Genomic DNA, 25402 nt, shown 5'->3' on the forward strand with positions numbered 1-25402 from the left:
GAAACAAATTTGGCCAGTTCTTTGTGAGAGTGCGAAATTTCATGAAGCAAATCAGAATGTCCATTCATTTTTGAATGCAACCACCTTCCTTTGTATCCTTGGCCAGTCATGCAATTTAATGTGGGATCTTGTTCCATGATCCTATTCCTTTTAAAGATTTTAGTACCATAGAGCATCTGGTAGTTTTTATTTCACCTCAGAAAGTCTGTATGAGAGGTACTGTGGGGAGAATGAGGTCAGTTATTGTCATCTTCGCAGTACAAGATAAAAGGCCAGTTTTTCTGCCCTGTGTAGGTTACACCAGTGCAAAGTTGATATTAATTGCAGACCATTCTGATAGTGTGTTCCACCCACTTTGCACTCAATTGGGACAGGGACAGTGGGACTACACAAGGTGTAAAGTAGTGGTGCATCAGCACAAGAGGGTCTGAGTCTTTTCTCACTCACAAAAGAGTAAATCAGAAGTGAGAGTACAATCAAGTCCAGAAAATTCTTTTGAAAAGGCACTTGCAGCAAAGGTTGTCAAGGTAACAGCTTTTCAGGGTGCTTAATAATATAAAATAATAAGCACTTACACAACTCTTTGCAGCTCCAAAGCACATTAATTCTCCCAATATTCCTATGAGATATGTGAAGAGCATCATCCCCATTTCACAAATATGGTGAAGCCACAGTAGAGAAGTTAAATGACTTGTCCATGGCCACACAGTGAGTCAGTGGCAGAGCTGATAGGGAATTTAAGAATTCCTTGCTCCTGGTTCCATCCAGAGGGAGATTCATCTGGAGGGCAGACTAGGGTCTTTTCTTCACTGCAGTGTAGCTCAAGGGATAGCTTGAGTTTTGGCCCTAATCTGATTTTCGTGGTCAAGTAATGCTGATGCTTAAGCTACTTGAGAGGAGTTAACTCAAGGGTTGATACCCCAAGCCAATACTGCAGTGAAGAAAAGCTCTTGATGACTGTCATGATGCCTTCTTTAAAGTCTTTGTATCTAGTCTCCTGCCCAGTTTATTAGGCCATTCTGCCTTGTTCCATGCTGGCCATGTCACATAATTGTTTGGAGGCTTTGTGAATATGAACATGACTGAGGACTTGTATACACTGGATTTTTTAGTCACTGGATAGCAACACTGGCCTTGCCATACCAGTGCAAGCCTCTAGTATAGACACGCCCCACTAGTTCAAGTCCTGGTTGACACCATGGGGTAAGCTGAACTAGTGCAAGTCATGGTTCAATCAGTAGTGCATGGTCACACTGATGCAGCTGCCCATGGCTAATAACCTCAGTGTAGACAAGGCCTAAGATTCTGACCTATGGTAGATCTACTAGCTGGAGAGGTGATGTGACAGAAAATATTATAATAAGACATATAAAGGCAGCAGATGTCCCAACAATGATCCTGCTCCCGCTGAAAGCAATGGTAACACTCCCATGAACTTCAGATGAAGCATTATCTGGCGCAATATGGGCTTATGTCCAATTAAAAAAAAAGAGGAAAAATGGATCAGAATGAGTAATTTTAATGTATTTAAATTAAAGAATTTATTTTTCTAAAAAAATCCCCAAACAAAACCAAAACAAAACAGTGGTTTGATCTAGATACAGCAGCACTGTGACATTATTAGACATTATGTACGAAGAATTCAAGCAGCCATAGAACACAGAAGCCATTATCTTCAGTAATAACCTCAAAATGAAACTAGTTTCATAAAACAATGTTAGAATCTCCCTGTAATAAAACAACAACAAAAAACCCTTTGGATACTAGAATGATTTTTTGTGTGTGTACAATGTCAACAGCCACTAGTTCTTCTAATTGAGAACATCTGCTTTAATTTATTACAAAACTGATTTGTTGACTGAATTATGAAAGACAACTTTAACATTTCTTTAGAAGTGTCTGTTCCCCTTACAGAGACTACAGTATTAGCAGTGCTTAAAAACATTTACTCCTGGATATGCTTTTCAAATTAGATCAGAATACTATTGTGTGTGTGTGTGTGTTAATACCAAAAGTGAATTTTAATTTTCGAAGCAGGTGAAAAGACTAGTCGTAATATGAAACTCTGCAGTTTTACAATTTAATCATTAGTCAGATATGGGCAAATACAAGATGGTTCATGAAATTTTTAGATCTATCTACATTGCTTGGAAATGCAAAATGAAGTTTTTACATCCTCCACCTTCAAAGGAAAGGCAAAAAGTTGAGTCTTTTAGATGAGTGTCCAGTATTTAAAAAGTGCAATCAAAGGAGATTGCACTCAACACATACAATATAACTCACATGGACTGGTTAATAAACACACTGAACAGCTGTGGAATGACAAGAATGGAAAATACATTTATAATCCAGGCACTATCTGACATGTTTCTTCTTTCCTGGTAGTGATGGTTCCTTGGGGGCCATTTGATTTCCAGAACGCCTGGGATTCCCTTTTGAAGTCCTTTGATCCTAGAAATGTGATAATCTCTTTAGTTTTCATAGATGGGCCAGTGAGTTTTCCCAACGTTTGTCCAACATGCATCATTCTGATTTTACACAGCATTTCAGTTATTCAGTATCTAGGAATTCTGTCACATGTGGAACAACTGTTCAGCAGGCAAAGAGAGATTTTGAAGTTTAACTGGTGATTATTTTTGTCCCCTCCCTCATAGACATTTGTTTTTAATATAAAAAGGGGAGGATCTTGAATGATTGCTATTACTGATTAGCTCTGAAACAAGGAAACGAACACTTTAAAGTCTATACTGTTAGCTCCGCAGGAGGTCTCGCTGCTGAAGCAAAGTGCATAAAATCTCAGCAGCTCAAAGGAACTAGGACAAACTATTCGAAAAAAATCATGAACCCTTATTTACGTGAGTCGTCTCACTGAAGTTACATAGGTAAGAGCTGCTAGATGAGGCTCAATTCATTCAAATCAAAAACAATTAATATTGATACTTAGCATTTTTTTTTTTTTTGGTCTAGAGACTTCTGAGTGCTTTCCGAAGGTGGCTAGGTTTCATTACTCCTTTTATCAGACCAGGGAAGCTGAGATGCTGGAAATGGCCCACCTGTTGATCACTTTAGATAAGCTATTACCAGCAGGACAGTGGGGTGGGAGGAGGTATTGTTTCATGATTTCTGTGTGTATATAAAGTCTGCTGCAGTTTCCACGGTAAACATCTGATGAAGTGAGCTGTAGCTCACGAAAGCTCATGCTCAAATAAATTGGTTAGTCTCTAAGGTGCCACAAGTCCTCCTTTTCTTTTTGCGAATACAGACTAACACGGCTGTTCCTCTGAAACCTGTCATAGGTTAATTTTGTTGCCACGGGCAAGACAGAGAATCAGTGGCTGGCTTAGGGATAGAACCCAGCACTCCTGACTCCAAGTATAAACAAACAAACAGGGGAAACCTGAGCCAGACACAAGGAGATCATCTTAAATCAAAAATCACTCTGCCACTGCCAATATAAGTAATACATTGTTTAAGAGTCTCTCAGCGTATGGCTCTTCCTTTATAAAAAACATCTGATAGTATTCTGCAGTAACAGACCCCAGCATGGCAGCTGATATTTGTATTCCTGCAGAGTAGAGGGGCTATTAGTACAGACTGCTGTTGGCTGGCTTTAAACATTCTCTTACAGCACTGCATAAAAGCTAATAGTTGTTCTCGCTAAAGGAGGTTGCTGTCCTCCTGACACATGGGAATTTGGAATGAATAGGATTTAACCCTGTTTCCTCGGCTTTAGCCTAAGGACACTCATTGCTATCATTATTTTTTAGATAGGTGGAGTTAGTGCTTGTGAGAGGTCTCAAACTGATAGCTCTGTTTAGCCACAGCTTCTCTTGCACTTCCCTGCTAATGGTTCTCAACCCGGTCTGGGATAGACCAGGACCATCTCCCAGGATGAGGGCAGGTCAATCTCTGCGTCCATTCACTCCTTGGCCTCCCAGTTTTAAGGGCCTTCAAATGTGCCAGTGATGTTTTGGTGAAATGGGCACCTAGGCACTTATTAATGCTGTTATTTAAATTAAAGTAGCAGCCCAAGGCCACAAGCAGGACCGGGTCCCATTGTGCTAGGTGCTGTTTAAACACACAGGAAGACATGATCCCTGCCTGGAAAAGCAGACTAGCCCCGGGCGAAGAGAAGTCCAACTTTTCAAAGCAAAGAGAAGTCCAACTTTTCCAGTGCTGTTTAGATAATGCTCAGGAGCAGCTGATGAGCCATCTCATTTTGATCAACATATTTAACATGTGGGAGGGAGCCTTACAAACTTTGAACAACAAGAATTTGTGAACTTAAAGAAGAGAACCTTTCACATGAACATACCCACACACTAACCTAGTTCTCAAACTGTACTTAGGAGTTCATAGATACGGTATCTCCCTGTTTCTGCTTATTTTGTTTGTACTACAGAAGTTTGTTTATCTGAGACTTCTCTACTGAAAAGGATAATAGCAACTGACTTTGAAATGTGAGACTTGGGTGGAAAAAGTAAAGATGCCAGTTGGATCTAGCTTGGAAACATGAGAGTTGGCTTAACAAAAATAGTCCCTGCTGGATATTGTGTGTTCTATTCTATGTATACTCTGAAGAAGAAGAAAAAAGCATCTGTATCCGGTAAGATACCAATCAATCAGCAAAGTTTGGCTACATGTTTCTTACAATGAAATTGGACACAGTTACCCGGGGAGGGGAATGATCACAAGTGACTTCAAAGATTTCTTAAAAACATTCCAAATTTTCTATGAAAAACAGAGAGTCAATTGAACAAATTCCTCTAAATATCTATATTATGTAGATCTGATTCAGCACTGCAAGAACGGTGTTCACTAACTTTCATTTGAATTCCTATTGGCTGGTTGGTTTGACCAGTTTTGTGCGTTTTTTCATTTGCATGAACAGGTTTTTGTTCACACATGTCTTAGGAATAGCTGTTTGTGCACGAACACCCTTATTTTCACATGAACAAGGTTATATGTGCAGACTCAAAAATATGTATTTGCTATTATTTTCATGTTTCAGAAGTTTCAATCATCCAAGCAGAAAGCAGAAAAAATGCCATGTGACTCCTTCACACACAACTCAAACAATCATTGAACTGGAAAGTTAATGAAGAACCCATAGACTGATGAGTAATTTTCAGCCTATCTGGAGAAGACTTAAAAATAAATCCAGTTGCAGAATTCAGAATCACTTTGTAAATGTTTTCCAAACATTTAAAGAGCTAAATTTGCTCAACAGTCTACTCATACAAATAATTCAACCAGCTCAAATCTTGTGCACTTCCCAAAAGGATCTTTGCTCTAATTGGAATGATAACAAGATGAAATGAATCTTGTGCTGGAAAACTATGAAATAACTATTTCTTTCTACTCTTTTGCTATGTGCAAACCCATCTCAGAGCTATTCATTATGATTCAGAGTACTAAACACTCTCTTGCTAGCAGTATGCTCTATCCAAAGTAGTATAAAGAAATTATACAATCATTGAAGATCAGGGCTGGAAGGGACCTCAGGAGGTCATCTAGTCCAACCCCTTGCTCAAAGCAGGACCAATCCCCAATTTTTGCCCCAGATCCCTAAATGGCTCCCTCAAGGATTGAACTCACAACCCTGGGTTTAGCAGGCCAACGCGCAAACCACTGAGCTATCCCTCCCCCCCATGTTATAGGCCTGGTTTTCAGAGGTGCCGAACCCCCACAGCTCCCATTGACTTCAGATTGAATTGTGAGTATTCATCACCTCTGAGAACCAGGCTCCATGTATTTGGGGGAGTTAGGTTGTGCAACAAATTGGTTCACTAAAGTTCCATCCATAGATATCTGTGTTCCAATTTTTACTGGATCACACAAGTGAATGCGAGCACAGTGTGTTCTCAGCCGAGTCTCAAGTAGGTTATTTAACACAAAATACTGCTCAGTTGGACATAGTAGGCAAGCGCTGTTCGGGAGACTCACAGGACGGGTGGTCAAGACTGGTATTGACTGGCAGTGTTGTGGCTACCCATGATGTTCCTTCGAGCCAGGGTTATCAATTGGTCATTCAGCCTTAACAAACAGCCTTCAAGGGAGGGTTCACTGTAATTAGGTTTTTCATCTCTAATCTAAATGTGGAGTGTTAAAACAACAACAAAAGAAAATGGAGTCTTCATGGACCAAATGGTTAAAAAGGCAGAGAATGAGCTCCTCATGCATACGCTCTGCACTCACCCACGTTTAATGATGAATATTAATATGTGACTCTTATAATGACTTTTATCCAAGAGCCTCATCGCACTTTACACATATTCATGATTTAAGCCTCACAACCCCTGCCCCGCCCTGGGCGGCAGGCAAACATTATTATCCACATTCTTCTAATGGGCGATAGGTGCCTCTATAATGCTGCAAAATGAGGGAGTAGCAGAACTCAAAACAGAACCTAGGACCATGCTCTATCTACCACTCAGTGCTCCCTTTGCTTTGCATTTGTGCTTATGAATTAACCGGTTTGAGAGAGCACTGACGTACTGCGCACACAGATGAATCTGAGTGTAGATCTGGCACGTGAACATCAGCCTTTCCCTTTGAAAAACTGTTTCCCCATAAGGATATTCTAGGCAAAGCAAGGAAAGTTCTACATACAAAGCTTCTCATGCACACTGGTACTGAAACAGTGAGCCCTACGTTAAGCCCCAGAGATACTGAGGTTCCTCTTCGAATTCTCACCTACATTTCTTGAAATTGGGGGAAATCCACCCTGATGCAGAGGGCCCATGCAAGGCCATCCACAGAACGCAAACTTTGCAAAAGGGGCCTAACACAAAGCCCACTACAGTAAGCGCACAGATTCCCACTGACTTCAGAGGGCTTGCGTCAGAACATAAATGGAGAGTTTCACTCACACAGTACTTCTCTCTTCTCACGCCTACTAGTGAGTTGGAAGTATTACAACTAAACTGGAGACATAATTAGTCCAAATTCTCAGCATTCGCTTCTCCACATTCTTTCACCTCTGCTCAAATCTGCAGTGGCATCACTAACGCAGCTGAAACTGCTGGCATTCTCCCTGTTGGATCTTTGCATGGATAAAGTGAGGGGTAAACACCCTCTGTGCCACCGTGTCTTCCCAGAACATCAGTCAGAAAGAAAAGGGAGACCATTTTTCATTACTGTTTTGGATTGTTTACAACACGGTCTTAATTATCTGTATCTCTACAAGTGATTGAGAGAACCTACAACCTTATTAGTTGACCTACGGGGTGTCTTGGCTTCTTGGCATTCTGTACTCCATAACAAACGCACATCAGCCCAGTACATACATACATAGCCCAATATCTCCATTTCTTTCTCCATCAGCTAATTTACAAAAATTAAATTTTTCTGACCCTGTTCTCTGTCCTTTACTGACCTTAAGTTGTTCTAGAACAGGGATCGGCAACCTTTGGCATGCGGCCCACCAGGGTAAGCCCTCGGAGGGCCCCGGGCCGGTTTGTTTACCTGCTGCATCTGCAGATTCGGCTGATCGCGGCTCCCACTGGCCGCGGTTCGCCGCTCCAGGCCAATGGGGGCTGCGGGAAGCCACGGCCAGCACAACCCTCGGCCCGCGCCACTTTCCGCAGCCCCCATTGGCCTGGAGCGGCGAACCACGGCCAGTGGGAGCCGCGATCAGCCGAATCTGCAGATGCGGCAGGTAAACAAGCCAGCCAGGGGGCTCTTACCCTGGTGGGCCTCGTGCCAAAGATTGCCGATCCCTGTTCTAGAACTTACTTTATTTTGAGTCCTTATCATTCATGGCTTTTCCTGTAAAAAACCTCATGTACTCTGTTGCTCTTTCTGTGTTGGCCAAGGAAACCAGTTTCACATCAGCATAGGTGCCGACTCTGTGGGTGCTCTGGGGCTGGAGCACCCACAAGGAAAAAATGGTGGGTGCTGAGCATCTACCGGCAGCCCCCTTATCAGCCCCTGCCCCCCCAGTGTTTGCCACCTGCCAGCTGGCCCCGCTGATCAGCACCTCCCCCTCCCTCCCCGCGCCTCCTGCCTGCCGCGATCAGCTATTTTGCGGTGTACAGGAGGCTGCGGGGACAGGGAGGAAGAGCAAGGGCTCAGTGTGCTGGGGGGGAGGGGGCGGAATGGGGCAGGAAGAAGTGGGGTGTGGGTGGAATGCAGGCAGGAAGAGGCAGGGTGGGGCCCGGGAGGAAGGGGTAGAGTGGGGGTGGGGCCTGGGGCAGAGCCGGGGGTCGAGTACCCCTGGCACATTAGTAAGTCGGTGCCTGTGCACACCAGTCTAATCAAAGAAATGCAGGGCTGGAAAGGACTTCAAGAAGTCATCTAGTCTATCCTCCCATACTGAGGCAGGATTAAATATATCTAAGCCATCCCTGACAGGTGTTTGTCTCACCTGTTCTTAAAAGCCTCCAATGATGGGGATTCCAGAAGCTCTCTAAGTAACCTGTTCCTTATGGCTAATTAAACATACATGTAATTCTTGCTAGAAAGATGCTAACCCAGTTTCCCTGGGCAGCACAGACCTGGTCTAACCTTAGCGTAATGGTTTAATTCTTAGACATGACATGTCAGGCATCAGTTGTCCCAAAGGTTTAGGAAAACTCAATCAATTCAGCAACCATTATAAAAAAACATGGTCAACCAAACTATTTTACAGCAAATGTTGAATTCATCAGATTCTGTCTACACCAGTGGGGCAAATGTTTCCCAATATCCGTTGAAATGGGTGAAGCTGTGTTTGACACTTGATGTCCTACATGGCATGTTTGAGAATAGATACACTCCTAGCATATAGTATGCTTTTGTTAACTGGTTCATAGTATGGATATTGAACATGACTGAGCCCATCTATACCAGTGGGACAATTGTTTTAAACAATGATTTGGGGTAGCCTGAGATGATGCATTGTGGAATCAAAAAAGAGCAAATGATACTGTTTTACAATGGGCACTGAACTCAGCTAACTCTCTGTACTGGGACAGTCGTTTCATCACCGGTTGAGGGGGCCAGAAAAGGAGCCATACAGCCTAAGGGCTCTAGAACAGCTCACTTGACAGTGGACATGGGTCGGAATGGATATAATGGATGTGAACAAGTTGAGATCCAGAGCTGAACCTTCCTGGCTTGGTTCTGTCCTCTATAGCTTCCCTGACCAGCACAGACAGGGCTATTGAGTCAATCTCCTGGTAGCTCTGTGACATAAGTAACTGTTGTAAAAGCCTCTCACTTGTGGCCTGATCCTGTATCACTGAAATCAATGGGAGCTTTGCTGTTATTTTCAATGGGTGCAGGATTTCAGGCCTTTGAAGAACTGAGGACAACTTGCCTTTCTTATCTCCCCTTGCTAACATTTGTTCTTTCTCTCATTAGCAATAGTAAAAAAAGTTTGAAAAGGAGGAGGGCTTAAAACAGGGTTCCATTAAAAACAATAATATTGTGATGATCTAACAACAAAAATAAGTGCAAATCTCAACAGTGCTGGTCCCATGACATTACGAACTTCAGACATAGCAAATAGTATTCTTAGATGCGGCAAAGTCTTGACTACGTATTTTAGCATTTAACACAAGACTTTACAAACCAAGAAAGAGGAAAAATGTATGCAGTGTTGCTGTAAGCCAAATATACAGATGTAAAATAATTAAGAATAAACTGTGCCATAAAAATGCATGTCAGTAAAACCAACTTGATAAAGTGAAATATGAATAATTTTCTACACTTACTAAAAAGAACGATTTCTCATTTGAGGCTCTGGAAGTCTTGAGTCACATTTCTTTTAAAAAAAAGTCTTAAAACACATGGCTTTACAGCTGCTGCTCAGAAAATATACACCCCAAAGTCTGACTTTCATTTAAATACAAATGTACAAAATGTAAACTGAGACAATAGAGAAATTTACAAAACTTTTCTTTAAAAATAATAAAGACAAAATTCAGTTCTAGTATGATGCTATTTAAATACGTGCAAGTAGTCATGTTCGTTGAATTTCTATTGCAATGTTCTAAATAGACAAATCTGATTCACACCATCTTGAGTGCCACCTCCAAAAACAGACCTGAGTGGAAATTTCTTCATAAAATGTGAGGCTCCACTGGAAGGAATGGATAGAATATCTCCATTGCTGGGAGATCATTTATTTTTTAACTCAACGGTGGATGCTCTCTCATCCTTAGAAGCTCCATAGATTATAGTGGAAGGATGCAACACGTTGTTTCATGAAAGTTGAGTTCAAACTAGCTGCTTCCGGTGGAGTTTGAACTTACATGGTTTGAATTTATGTGGTGATTTAAACTCGCCTTTGAATTCGGTGAACTCTTTGAATTGTTTTGATGCTGGAGAAAGGAGAAAACAATTATATTTATATCCCCCAAACATCCCAGTCCTCCCATCTGTCTCACATTTTGGTCGTGTCATATTATCCCGCCTACTTCTGGTCTTGTAACATTGTGAAGATTTACTGAAATAAAAATTATGCAGCGTGCTTGCCCTTATTTTCCATGGGTCAGGAGAACCATGGGAGCTCTCCAGAGACACAGAGCAGAGGATACACGTTAGAGGAGTCAATTCAATACAGCACAAACCGTTCTGGCCTCCTAAGCTTTGTCTTCCTCAGAGCATACCTGCTAACATTTAGGGAGACATGCCTTGTAACTCCAGTGTAATATGCTGGGTTCAAAATGTTATGTGTAAAAGTGGTCAATATGGTTCTAAAAAATAAGGCCTGTCACTCTTAAATAGGGATGATGGGTAGGTCTGTCAGAGCCAGCACAGCAAGAAGTGTTAGGAATGGCACACGGGGGCACAGCATACTCCAGTGCAAAGAAGACACAGTGCTGCGCATGCACCACTGTAAAATAAGAAAACCAAGTCTCAGTCGTGAGCTCCACTCATGCAGCAGGGAGGCCAGGTGGAGAGAGACAGAGGAGGTGCTTGTTTTGGGAGGGAGCAGCAGGGTTTGGGTTCATTAGCATGACTAGTTCTCCCAGCCTGGCAGCCAGCTTTGCTAATGCCCCATTCTTAGCAGGTGTTCTTTTCATGGACAGTCCCCAGTAGCCCTGGACACAAAGGAATCAGCAGGGATGGCAGAGCTGCCCTTTGTTGGACATAGGTGCTGAGCCAGGGGTTACTAAGAGCCTGTGAGGGTGGGACTGAGACCAATGTCCGGAGTAGAAGGTGTCCTTGCTAAATTCCAGCCTAAACTACCTGCAGCCTGTTGAGGGGAACATGATAAACAACAGAGCTGGTCAGGAAATGGGATTATTTTCTGCAGAAAATTCAGATTTTTCAGCAAAATATCAAAAACTGAAATATTTCAGCCAACCCCCAAAATACTTGGATTTGGAAATGTTGCTGTGATGCCCCTTTGAGAGTCGCATTTCAGATGCCTCATGCTCCCATTCTCCTCTATGGGCCAGATTCCCTGGTCGGACAACATCTCCTATGGTCTGGGCATTCGTTTATTTAATGAAAAATTGACATTTTCCATGAAAAGCAGACAATTTTCTCTCTCACCCACACAATCATGTAACTTACAAACCCAATTTTCCATTAAAAAAACAGCTTAGATGGAAACATTTCAACCAGCCCTAATAAATATCAGACTAGCTATGGCCAGGTCTTAGAAAGTTGGAAGTACCGAGTCAAATAAGAACTCCTAGGTGCAGACACTTATTTGAACCACCTGAACATACAGAATCTTCAGAAAATTACAAGGAAACTGTGAGAACAAACCTTCCCTGGCATTTCATGTCTCTCTCATGATGGACATACCATAAGGGCAGCACACATATCACACAGGAAAGTTCATCAGGACTCGGAGACACAGGCGCCGACTTTGCAAAGTGCCAGAGAGTGCTCGACTCCCGGCCCCACCCCGGGCCCCACTCTTCCTGCCCTTACCCCACCTCTTCCCACCCACTTCCACCCTCCACCCCGCACGTGTTGTGTCCTCGCTCCTTCCCCCCTCGCCCCTCAGACTTCTGCACACTGTGAAACAGCTGATTGCAGCAGGCGGGAGCTGCGGGGAGAGAGGGGCCCGCTGGCAGGCAGGTGGGAGGGAGGGAGGGAAGGGGGATTGATAGGGGGACTGCTGGTGGCGTGCTGGCTCAGCATGCACCATTTTTCCCCCAAGGGCTGCTCCAGCCCCAGAGCACCCACAAAGTCGGCACCTATGCTCAGAGAGGCTCTTTCTGTTACATTTAAGATCTCACCTGACGTTTAAATATTCTATGTAGTAATCCTTTCTTGGGTGGCTCGGGGGGGTAGCTTTTGTTTAGGTCTGGTGAAATAGTACCATTTGGTCCAAACACATTTAGTTCTTTAAAACACTCTGTTTCTATCATCTGGTAAAACACAGAAAGAATAAAAAGAGATGATGCATTATTACTATTATTTATTAATATTACAAGAAACTCCAGATGCCCCAATCGGGATCAGGGGCCCCATTATGCTAAGAGTTGTACAAGCATGAAATAAAAGACAGTCCCTTCCCTAAAGAGCTTACAGACTAAAGAGGGACAAGATGTGACAGGAGGTGTAGGAACCAACAAGGGCCAATCAGCAACAGAACACTTCTCTGGCTATTATTGTTAGGCAGTTTACTGTGGATGTAGTAGCAGAGATGGGTCTGAAGGTGTACAGTCTTCTGATGGCTTGTTAAATTGAACTGAGTAATTCTAAGGCCCTAGAGTGGGAAAATCAGAGTTAACGTCACAACCAAAACACCACTTTCAGTTTCACTGGGAGCTTCCGTAACTAAGCAGTTCTGACCGCTGATGCTGTCAGCCCAAGATGACCTGACCGTAGCCACCTCGAGGAAGAGTCTCACTGTTCAAAACAGCAAGGCAGTTTAGTCAGCTTTCTCACCATATTCATCACCTCCCATGAGGTGCTGTCAGCATGCCAAGGAATCAATACAGTGTAAAAAGCATCTTTTGCCATCAAGGGTTTGAATGGGGAAAGTATATTGTGTTCGAGTAATAGCTGAACCCCTCTCTGTACTGGCAATATAACCTAACAGATGGCTTCAATCTCTAATGTATAAGCTTCTGCACTATTCCAATACGTCTTACTAAGAGAATGCCCCATTCAATTTTGCATTGTTTTTCTTTTCTACATTGGAGAATATAAAATACGGATTGGCCTGAACCCAAAAGGCCAGTTTTGAGCCCCCATAAACTATGGGGAAGTTTATACTTGGATCTGAACTTTACAGCTGGCTCTGTTTCTACCGCAGGCAGAACAAATCCCCCAATCAAAAACCCTGGCACTTCAGAAAAGTTCAGATCCAGATTCAAATGCAGCAGCTGGGGCCCATCAGATACAAAATAATGAATGAGATGAGTGTCACGGATAGAGAGCCACATTAAGGCAGAAATCCATTCCGCGGAAGTTTTTTAGAGCCGTTATCAGAACATCTCTATGGAGACCAGCAGGAGGAAGTACAGGAGAACCCTTGCCAATTTATACAAATATGCAGAATCTGCAGATACAGTCACCTGAACCTGACATCTGTGGTACTTTATAGATCTTGAAAGAGTGTGTTTGTAACTTATGAATGCATTAGAGTCTGGCAAGTTACCCAGTGGGTATACATTACTGGAAGCATACAACTGCTCTTAAGCAGCCTGGGTTAGAGATTGCATTGGGGTGATATGATCATGATGTACCCTTACCTCATTCTGCCATGGAATAGATACGGATCCTGTGGAAAACTTGGAATAGAAATCATCATCTGTTTGGTCCAGGTTTACTCCTTTCACTGTGGAGAATTGCTCGATGTCTAACACATCCTTGCAGTACACGGCTCTGGGCTGTCTCGGGAGAAAAAGTAGGAGAGAAAATGTCTTTGAGTCTGGACATGTGCCTTTATTCACACACACATTCAAGTGAGAATGTCTGACCACAAGCGACTAGCCACATCCTGCCTTCCTATACTTGCTCTGCCCATGTGTTTATCGTCACAGGCTGACTTGCTTTAAGCATTTAAAGCTTCCACTTTGAAGTCCTTACAGCATCAGCAGAACCATAGTGGGCTTTAGTCATCCATGTAGCACATGGCTAAGAGGTGATGTGACGAGGACAGAAAAAATAAGATAAGGTTAAAAAAAAGGATCAAAAAAATAGAAGCACTGTTTTCTTTTAGAGAGGGGGACACACACAGGCCATTCAAAGACTAGAAAATCTGTACAAAATGCACACCTGGGATGGCTCTGTCTGCCCCAGATGGAAGTCTCATTCTCCTCAGCCAGCTGTGGAGTTTGCAAGCTTGAAGCTTTAAAGGAATTTGTACTAAATGCTAAAGAACACAGAAGAGGTTTGGAGTTTTTCTGTTGTTTGTGTTAATAGCTCAGCTCTTTCTCAGCCGTTGGAAGCTCTCTAGAGCCATTCCTATGAACTGCTACAATTTTCACTGCTGTATTTCTACAGATGCAAAGTCAAATACCTTGAACTATTTTATTATCGCTCTTAGCTCTCTGGAATGACTGCTACGTCACTTTGAAGAGACATTTTCCTCAGCTAACACACCAGTAGTCAGCCATATTGAACAGAAAACAGAAATACTCCCTAGTGGTTACTTAACATGGACTCATTGCATGTCCATAGAACCTACCCTAGCTGCACAAAGTTACCCTTTAATAAGGGCATAACCAAGATGCAGCTTGCAGGACTAGTGTAGCCCACCGAATTCTACAACATGATCCACTTCCATGTTAAGGAAGATAGCGTAAGTGTGGCTTGCAAAGCCTAGAGATCCTAGCATGCAACTGAGCAGTCTGGCCAAATTAATCAAAATGAAATGCTACATGCTGGAATCTGTATTCTCTGTATGCTGTTCCTTCTTATTAAAGATGAGGACAGCTATAGTCTACTTAATTCTCTGTGGCAGTGTGGTCCAGTGGCAGAATGGGAGATGTGGGTTCTCTTCCCACCTCCATTCCTGACAGTGTGACCTTGGGAAAGTCAATTAACCTCTCTGTGCTTCAGTTACCCTCTCTGTCAAACGGTTATAACAATACTATACCTCTCTTTGTAAAGTGCTTTGAGATCTATGAATGAAGAGAGTTCTGTGAGTGCTGAATTATCTAGCTTAGATGCAGCTCTTGAGTTACCAATAAATTGCCAGGCTGCCCTTAATGGGGCAAAAAATTATGAGCCTCTACTTTAGCAAACACATGGATAATAGATGCCCTCTAGCCATTACATACCACAATTAAGCTTTCAGTAGGCTCTAGCTGATCCCATATTTGAGTCCAGAATTTTCTAATTTTCTTCAGGAGAAAGAAACACTAGTTTGTCTCCTATTTCTTCCCACTGAAGCAGGTCATAACACTCTGGGCTAATTGGCAGGAATAATGAGGCTACATAGTAAACTGCAAAGCCAACCAGAGCAGCTAAAGTAAACTTTTGTAGCTTTTAAACCACTTTGGTTTGATTGAGTTTGCAGCAATGCAAACCAGAGCTGCCAAATTGTTACTTTCCCTAATATGTTAAAACGACAATGTTTACTTAGAGCCATATGGGGACTTTAAGGCTAGAAGGCCTAGCCAGATAGACAGGCTTGGAAGAGGAAAATAACCATGGAACTCTGTGCATGGGGAGGAGCAGTAGCAGATTAATGATTTTGCCCTAGGCCCAGAAATAATTGCCACCCCCCACCGCAGCTCACCTCCGCTCCGCCTCCTCCCCTGAGCGCGCCGCCAGGTCTGCTTCTCCCCGCTCCCTGCCAGTGCTTGTGCACGAAACAGGTTCGTGAAGGAGGGGGAAAGGGGGGGAACGCGGTGCACTCAGGAGAGGAGGCAGGGCTGGGGCGGGGATTTGGGGAAGGGGACCAATAGGGGCAGGAAGGGGGTGGGGAAGGAGCAGAGGTGAGCTGGGGGGGGTGGCAATTATTTCTGGGCCTAGGGCAAAATCATTAATCCGCCACTGCTCCTCCCCGTGCACAGAGTTCCATGGTTATTTTCCTCTTCCAAGCCTGTCTATCTGGCTAGGCCTTCTAGCCTTAAAGTCCCCATATGGCTCTAAGTAAACATTGTACTTTTAACATATTAGGGAAAGTAACAGTTTAGCAGCTCTGGTTTGCATTGCTGCAAACTCAATCAAACCAAAGTGGTTTAAAAGCTACAAAAGTTTACTTTAGCTGCTCTGGTTGGCTTTGCCTCTGGCTGCTATTATAAATTTGCCACCCCTGCAAATTTGCCGCCCTAGGCCTCGGCCTTGTCGGCCTAGGCATTAATTTGCCACTGGGGAGGAGATATATACTACAAAGGGCTTTGAAAGTTTTATTACTGTCACTACAATACTGACCTTGAGTATATGCAATAGTGATGGGCAAACCTCAAGGGGAGGATCACAGTTGGGATCTATTTCAAATAAGCACTAGAGAAACACAAACCTTGGTGGGTGTTTGATACCTGAACCTGATTCTGAATTTTTTCAAACAACAGATGTCTTTATAATGGGCCAGACTTATTCCCCCAGATCAGAACATTGGGCTGTTTGAATTCTGGGTCCAGATTTTGTGGTTTAACCGAAAGCGTATCTAACTAAGGTACTTAAATAGCCCTCATTACTGTCATATCTGAGCAGCTCACAATCTATAATGTATTTATTCTCACATCACCCCTCTGATGTAGAGCAGTGCGACTATTCCCATTTTACAGGTGGGAACTGAGGCCCAGAGAATGTAAGAGACCTGCCCCAGGTCAACCTGGTGGAGTAGAGCAGCGGTTCTCAGACTGTGGGTTGGGACCCCAAAGTGGGTCACGACCCTGTTTTAAGGGGTTCACCAGGGCTGCTGTTAGACTTGCTGGGGCCCAAAGCTAAAGCCCAAGCCCCACTACCCAGGGCTGAAGCTGAAGCCTGAGGGTGACAGGGCTCAGGTTACAGGCCCCCTGCCTGGGGCTGAAGCCCTTGGGCTTCGGCTTTGGCCCCCTCCTGGAGTTGTGTAGTAATTTTTGTTGTCCGAAGGGGGTCGCAGTTGAGAACCCCTGGAGTAGAGAACTGAACTTACCTTGCCTAAGACTGGACCATTCTCCCTCTCTGTACAAATATACATACATGCTTAGCTGAGCTTTCTGAATCACTTATGTCTCCAAAACTGGACTGGGAATTCTGTGAAAATATGCTTCCCTATGAATTGTCTGCTACTTGCAGGAGGGCTGGTGCCAGCTGGAGGCACTCACAAGGCACAAAAACAGGGGAGAAATAAAAGGAGTTCTTTTAGAACCTAAGAAAAGGTTGTGTTTAAGTTTGGGGCTCGGGAAAGGGTTTTATTTAAACCGGTTCACCATCCTTATCCGAAAAAGAAATGAAACAAGTCATTGCCAGCTATGGGAAATATAAGGGAACAGTCGTTTTAGAAAGACATCTAAAGAAGGGGTGCATGCAATATATTCTCTCTAGATCCAGTCAAGCGGGGTTTTCTCTACCATATGCTACTCACATCAGGGACAAAGGGGGGGTCCAACATTCCTGCTTCTAATCGTTTGAAGTTCATACTCTTGAAGAATGGGTGCTTCTTCACTTCCACTGCACCTTCCCCCTGACATCCCAGTCTCTGCTTCACATCTTTGGTTAGTAGCTGAAACAGACCAGGCAAAATTGTAAGAAAGTCTGAAAAGCAATAGCCCTACGATGATATTTTTCCAACTGTTTGTGCTTGAATAGGGGCGTGGGAACAGGAGAATTATCATGACTTAACATTTACATTGTGGCAGAGCCTAAAGGCTAAACAGGTCAGGACTCCATTGTTCTAGGCATTGTTCAAACATATAGACAATGATCTGCCTCAAAGATTACAATCTCAATAGTAAAGGAGTACTTGTGGCACCTTAGAGACTAACCAATTTATTTGAGCATAAGCTTTCGTGAGCTACAGCTCACTTCATCGGCATCCGATGACATGAGCTGTAGCTCACGAAAGCTTATGCTCAAATAAATTGGTTAGTCTCTAAGGTGCCACAAGTACTCCTTTTCTTTTTGCGAATACAGACTAACATGGCTGTTACTCTGAAATCTCAATAGTGTTGTCCTCTATCCTATAGTCTCCTCCCACTTATTTTCAATGGGTAGCTGAGAGAAGAGGAGGTTTCACATATGCCCTATAGTCCCACATATTCTCTGAATGCTCGTTCTCAAGCTACTGTTGTTGGAATGATGCTCCTTTGTTACTTTGGCCTGTTTATCCCTACCCAATGCAACACTTTCCAGTATAGCACATAACACTGAACTTTTAAATCACATTTTTTTCGTTACTAAACCTACTGGGCCCATTCCTGCTCCCACTGACGTCAATGGGAGTTTTGTCAACGGAGCTCTACATTGATTTACACCAGCTGAAGATCCAATATGTGTCAGCATTGGCACCGTGTCTAACCTCCATCAGCCCAAGCCTAGATTTTTAAAGGGCACCACAAGACACCATTTCTGCACTGCTACATCTGTTCCTAAATCCTGAATTCAGGCATCTTATAATGGGCTGAGGGAAGCTCACTTGCAACCCTGGAGGAGATCTGGAGAAGTCGACAGAAGAATCAGTTTGACTGCAGAGATTTCCTCTCTGCTCACAGGGATCCTTAACAAGGCAATGGGGATTGACTGAACTCAGCATAATTGGTAAATTAGATAAACATGCACAGGAAGATAACCACAGAGACATGTGTGTTAGAACCAGAGTCCATGGGGAGGCCTCTATATTTCTGATAATTGGTCTGGGGAGTTAGTTCAATGAGTGAGATATTTTGGTGCCTAATCCTTTTAAATCAAGTACCCGTAATCAATTAGAACAAGCCAATGACACAGTGTTTACTCAAACTAATTTTTATTTTTTTTAGCATTGAAAGAAAGGCAGAGCTATGTATGTAATGACAACCCTGTGCATCAGCCTATGCCAATTACAGATGGCCTTTTTTATATGTCGCTACTGTATCACAAATTTCTGACATTCTCCTGAACCGTAAAACTGACAGTGGCCTGAAAGGTTTGTGGGGGAGGGGTTGTCTTCATTCAGTTTAAGTGTTTTTTTCTTGCATGCAGGCATTTTTAGCCAAAACAGTGAAACATGAGCCACAACTCATAATAAACTGACACTGCAGTTGACTCATATAGTGAAAAATACTTCCCCTTGATAAGTCAAAGGAAAATAAATACGCAATAAAATCAACTGATTTTACAAAAAGATTAAAGTTAGATCTGTTAGCATATCTTCTCTAGCAAATGCTGGTTTCTAATGCTGAAAGACTGGGGAGAAAATAAAAAACCTGCCCTTTTAAATGAGAAGGGGATACTTACTAGAGTCAGGGGAATACCATATGGGGAATATCCGACCGGAGAGTTTTAACTAAAGACTCTCCCGTGGCAGTCTGATCCCAAAAAGGCAGCCAAGACATACGCTACACGGACAAGTCAGGCTAGCAAAAGCCTTAGGTTAAAAAGGACTCTGTCATGCATTAGCAGCAAGGCGTATAAGGGGTACTCCCTCCTTCTCTCCAAGCACTGAGAAAAGGAAGAAAAAACGTAGGATGGGAGAGAAAGAAATACAGCTTCATTCTCAATATAGAGGGAAATTATTATACAGGAGGGTACAGCTAATAGTTCACACAGCTCAGCTGTTCTTAGAACATCTCAATCCACCAGGGGGCAACAGAGGAAAAGCTAATTGCAGCAAGTACATAGCAAACATCTAGTATGTGAGCAGCATTACACTTTCAAAAGCATCAGAAAAACATGGCTGCGTAAGTAGGCAAACCCCCAGCCAAACAGACTCACTAGCACTGTGTGATTCATTTGCCTCTTCTGAGTATTCAAGCAGACCATTCCTAGTGGGTTCTGCCCCCTAAGGAGGCAGATGATCAGCGGGGACATGGCTCCGTGTCTGAGAACCTCTCTGGGGACACTGCTTCCAAAGATGAAACAAGGAGTAGTAGTTCCCTTCCTGTATTTCACCTCTCTGTGCAGCACAACAATCACATCTTCCTCTGAACTGAAGGGTTGCTGGAACTCCAACCCTAGGAAGGGCTGGAATGGCAAGCCTGGATGCTCAGAGAAGAAAAACCACCAGGCCTTTCTTTATCATCTCCAACTATGCCATTCCTACAGAGGGAGTCCTACTGCAGTAAAACCCCAAGGGCTGGACATGTAGATAGGTCTTGCTGAGGCTAACAAATCACCTTGAGAAATGGCAGCCATGGTGGACTTGGACTTCCAGGTCTCCATTTTGAACTGTGATGTTCAGGGTCTTGGAACCCAAGTTAGCTCTGCTGCCTGGGGAACAATGTGAACAAATCACTAGTCATCTCTCCAGCCTTAGTACTGATCCAAGAGCCTTAATAATCAGCAAATGGGGATATAGCCTCCATCATCTGCTTGGGCTTTACCATATTCCAAGAGCTAGGAAGGGGACAAATCACTCTGTGAGAGAAAGGGAAGATCTGCTGAATTTTACCATACAGCCCATTGGACTGAGAATCGGAGGATGCCCACAGGGATCACAGCACCTCAGGTCTGGGGAAGGAAGATGGGGAATCAGGAATCCTTGCTGCAGTGGGAGGGTTGTCTGGAGATGTCATGCCTAGCCGTGATGTGTTCCAGTGTCCTCTGTCTGAGTGATGGTCTCAGCTGCAGAAGCTGAAAGGACTGTTTGCTCCTGATGGAAGGTTTGTAATCTCTCCTTGGGTGCCTGGCTAATGACAGGGGTTTCTCACGCTCATCCTTGGCTTATAGGATAACACTTCCTAAGGCTTCTCCAGTTTGCTCCCTGCATGACACCAACAATTTGGTGGTTTGCCTTCCACTGCCTGATCCATAAATGGCTTGTCACAAACCTAGTCACAAAGAGTATCCAGGGACAAGTCTGATATCAAAGCCACTGGCTCCTGGTCCTTAGCCTCTGAGAGGGAGCCGATACACAACTGAATAGCTCAAGTAAGAGATGCTGAATCAGCAGAATTTTAGTGTGGCAGAGGTGTAACTGCCTTGCCAGGAAGACTGAATCTGGCAATCACCCCCCAAAATGATGACCAATTAATTCACAAGGTCACCAAAGACAGTGTTAACCTTTGGGATGGTGACAGGCTGATTTTGGCACTGGGACTGCATGGAACCTTTGAGACAGCTTAATGAGCCTCAGACTTATTTATTAGCTCCTCTCAATCTAATCACCTTCAAAGCTCTTTTGAGGTGGTGGAGGGGGTTTGAAGGACAGCATCTATTTGTTGTCTCACCATTCTATGTGCACAGTAGGTTCAAGTGATCAAGGTTCAATGGTTACCTGGTACAATATCATGCTGAAACAGTCCAGGGGAAAGAATCTTTTCTGGCACTCTTCCACTGGATCAAAATCAGACAACTTGCCTTGCTCAGATGAAGGGCAGGAAGGAAGTTTTGCTTTTGATGGCTTGCATGAGACTGTGAACTGGGATGTCTTGGGGCATGTTTTTCTGCATTTGTATTTTTTTAACCACAGCAGGTTTCTAAATTCCACCCTTTATAGGGAAAGCTCACTGAGGTTGATGGTCTAAAGAGTTTCCCATCTGAGTCCGACTTTTCTCCAGTCAGTTTCTGTAGCTCCTGGGCAGAGAGGAAAAAGACCACATCCACTTCCTGCCTTTATGCTGAAGGGTCCTGTCCTCCTATGAGAGGAGAAATCTCAGCACAGAAGGCTCTCTTTTACTCTTAAGTTTCTGCTCATTCTTGGGCTTTACTTTGGCTGACTTTTTCCTGGAAAATGTTTTACTGATATTCAGAAGCTTTCAGGGCTAGCACTGCTGACAACTGAGATGCAGTGGGCAGGGGCAGAATTGGAGCAGCCTGTGTTAGATAGAAGATGCCTGCAGCTCTTTCTCAGGATGGAGGGAAGACAAAAGGGCCGCATTGCTTTATTATAGTTTCCAATAGTCCTTGCAGAGCTTCAACCTCTGGGCTGGCTGGGGATATTAACTCAATCTGGGAATTGATCCTCGTCTGGCAGAAAATGTTCAGGCTGCTGTTTGGTACATGTGGTCACAGGGTGTGTTGGCTGAGGCTGGGTGGGACTGGGTGGGGAGACCTGAGTGCCTCAGCGGTGTCCAGGAGCCAATTTGCAACAACCTTTGATGCGGAAACCGGTCTTTGGAGCATGAATGGAGTTGGCAGCTGGTGTATCGCTGCTTCTGGCTGCGGAGGCATAGGTGGAGCAGGCAGCTGGGAGTTGGCTGAAACCACTGGTCACTGCACAACTGTCTGGCCACTGTTGAGACACTGCCTCACAAGACACACTGAGCCTGGATCTGAAGTGCCAACAACTGTTCCTCCAGCTGGGGCCACTGCCTGGAAGCTGCTTCTGTTGGTGCAGTGGGGTCTGTTTGAGAGGAGAATGCACTTGCTGGGGGGAACTCCACCTGGACACAGAAAGGGCAAGATTCTCCTGCCTGGCTCAGCTACCAAGGAACCAGCACTCATCTCTCTGCCTTTGCCTGAGGCCTGTATGCTGCTGAGCAAACTCCTTAAAGAGGCCATGAGTCCCAGCAGGGACAAACCTGGAGCCATATGGAAATTCTGTAAGGACTTTCCAATGCTCTGTAGCTCAGGTGAAGTAGGAGACTCCTTATCTGCTGCTGCTGGCAGGAAGCAGAGTGGACTGGGGAGTTTTGTAGAAGGAGGTGGCCCACTACTCCACAGGCATTGACAGGTCCTCCTGCTTGCTGAAGCTCCAGTGGGCTTTAGCAATAGTCAGCCTGGATATGAGACTGAAATGTCCATCCCATGTAGACATGACCAGGAACGGAGATGATGACTGTGTATTTTGAGCTGTCTCTATAGTTTGCAGAGGGTTTTCTTTTTAAATGTTAAATTTGCAAAAGATGCATTTAATATGAATAAGGCACAGCAAAAGCGAATGCATCACTACTGATGGCAAGGCCTCTTGGGACATTAGCCAAAGGACTAGAGCAATCGTACTTTAATCTAATTCAGAGCCTATTTTCTATGAACAGAGCTACAAGTCAGAAGATCTCCTAGAGACCCTCACGCCAACCAGTGAAGTTGATCCTAAGCAGCAATACTTTCCATCAGGATGACACAGGCACAAAGTGGGATGGCAAGGGTGTAAGTGAGGGCAGCATTTAATCCACAGTGATTTACAATCACCAGCATAGGGCTATCATGAAGTGGTCTGAAATGGCAATGTCACACTACTGCTAATGCTCCATACTTTGGTACAAAGGATTCTCTGATCCTTTGATGTCACAAATTCAGATCTCAGTTAGGGATTCCAACTCTGTAATGTCAGAGACATTTTCTGTGTAGTTTTCCCCTCTATAGGAAAAGAAACAACTGGAGCAGGGATTGTTAAATCAATCAACCCACAACCCCCTTATACATTTATGGATTAAATATGTGTTAGGAGATTCAGTCTGTCAGATTCATATCATACCACATGACAAAAAAAAAGCCTTTCCATCTTAAAATGACAGGAATAAGGGAAGCAATTTATGGGATAATATGGAAAATGCTGAGCAGGGTGGGGAAACAGCACAAGGAGAGTCACAACACCCATTAGGTCAATTAATATAAGGGGGCCCATTAGATTAATTTTGGTCTCAAAATGGAAACCAGCACCCAAAGGAGAGACTTTGTTTTAACTAACTTTATTACGGTTAGAAAAATAAGACACTGTGCACATGGTCAACACTCAGTGAATGAACCATATTGATACTGATTGGGTTAGGTAACAAAGAGGCAGAGATAAATAAAACATTGTATATTACACCAACCAACGTGCATGATGTCCCAGGTCCCATCAACCTGGAGGAGACTCAAAAGTCTCTCTGACAGAGTTAAAGGGGAGGTTTTGTGATATCTGAGAGTTCAAGATCTCATTATGAGGTATTATTATTATGTATTATTATTCATTTTGAAGAGTGCCCTAAAGTGTGTGAAGTGCTTCCCCTGATGGGTAAAAGAGAGTATCACTGACATCCGCTATGTCCAACTGCCCCTTGACCTAATCTAGTTTTATTGGCTGATTTCTGATAGGCATGACATCAGGGACGGGACAATTCTACCACCAGTCCACTAACCCTTACCTAGCTCTCCTCAGCTTTAACTTTTTATGGACAGTGGCTACATTATTTTACTCTGAATGACACTTTTTCCCATCATGCTTCCAGCCCTATAACTAGGTGCAGAAACAGAAGTAAAAATCATTTTTGTCTCCTATCCATTTCTTTACAACAGGCTGGAGGTTTCTGTTTGGTGTGTAATGTAAACTTAATGCTGGCATGGTTCATGAACACCACGTTGCCACCAGAAGGCTTTCCCCCTTGCCTATCATTAGTTGAAATGGGACTTGTCAGGAGAAGGCAGGCTGTTTGAATGCATGAAACCATCATTAAGGAATCGCCTACTGTCCTTTACCTTTGTACTCAACTCCCACTGACATCAGTGGGGAGTTCTACTCGCCGATCAAAACAGCATATGCCCTCAAGAATCTATCAGGAATGATGCCCGTTAATTACCACTCCATGAGATGAGGCATTGGGTTAGTGCACTGCGAGTGAATGACTTGCACTCATGATGCTTGCAGGTGATGCTGTTCTTAGTTTGCTAGGAGACCTCAGTAGCTCCCATCCAGTTCACCAACCAGAATGATATTAATACACTGCTTGCCTGTGTGTTGTGCGAGGTATTGGTGAAGCTTGCGCTATTTATTCACTAACCTTTCCTTTTTCTTCTGTTTCTCTGCTAGTTTGCATTACCCTGCAGGACACCACACTAGAAAATCAAGGCTAAGGCAACACTCCTTTCCAAATTAAAATTTGGCCTTTGGAAGCTGTATGCTGGAATGGCATTGATTAACTCTTACATGGTTTGGGGATTTCCCATGTGGTTTGGGGATTCCCTTACCAGCAACGGCCATGGTTCTAGAAAAGAGCACTCCCAGCTGAAAGGGTAACAAAAGACATTTTAAAGGACAGCCCAACAGTGATTTAACAAGCATGGCAGCCCTAGGGATAAGTGATAGTAAAGGAAGCAAGTTGGGGGTGGGGGAAAGGGGTTTACAACACTTTCATAATGTAATCTAGGTCCTGAGTACTCTCAACTCTCACGGAAGACAATGGCAGTTAAGAATGCTCAGGTCTTGCATGAGACACTCAAGAGTCCTGCAGCATCAGGCCTTTCTTCCCACAAGGTTCATAAAAGCCACAAGGTACATTCTTGGCTAGAATCTGGTATTCAAAGTCTCCTGAATCCATGAAAATATAGCTACTACTCCCCCATCCAAAGAAGATTAGCTAAAATCACGCTGATCCTCAAGAAACTCAAACCAGCATTGAAAAAAAAAAAACCCAAATAAACCCACTCAACGCAATCTGGACGAACGGTGGATGCAGATCTCCTGCTAATGGACTGGTGGGGTTAACCCTGCGTTCTGCAGCCCTCTGAGTTG

The 25402-nt window shown here is 43.7% G+C and overlaps 1 protein-coding gene across 6 annotated transcripts in view; it reads right to left on the reverse strand.

Annotated features, from left to right (window-relative positions):
- Positions 1-2357: 2357 nt before the first annotated feature.
- The window catches only part of GRK5 (G protein-coupled receptor kinase 5), a 222736-nt gene continuing 199691 nt past the window's right edge, over positions 2358-25402 (reverse strand). For 5 of the 6 annotated variants that reach the window (XM_073354222.1, XM_073354225.1, XM_073354224.1 and 2 more), the window contains 5 exons: positions 17420-17557; positions 13650-13787; positions 12186-12317; positions 10239-10307; positions 2358-6092 (listed from right to left, as the gene is read on the reverse strand). In XM_073354222.1, the coding sequence (XP_073210323.1) occupies positions 5958-6092; positions 10239-10307; positions 12186-12317; positions 13650-13787; positions 17420-17557 (612 nt within the window). In that variant the 3' untranslated portion in view covers positions 2358-5957. Of the gene's footprint in view, positions 6093-10030; positions 10308-12185; positions 12318-13649; positions 13788-17419; positions 17558-25402 lie in introns of all 6 variants that reach the window. The other variant, XR_012160063.1, reaches the window with a different exon arrangement.

Source organism: Lepidochelys kempii, chromosome 7 (assembly GCF_965140265.1).
Source record: "Lepidochelys kempii isolate rLepKem1 chromosome 7, rLepKem1.hap2, whole genome shotgun sequence".
NCBI lineage: Eukaryota > Metazoa > Chordata > Testudines > Cheloniidae > Lepidochelys > Lepidochelys kempii.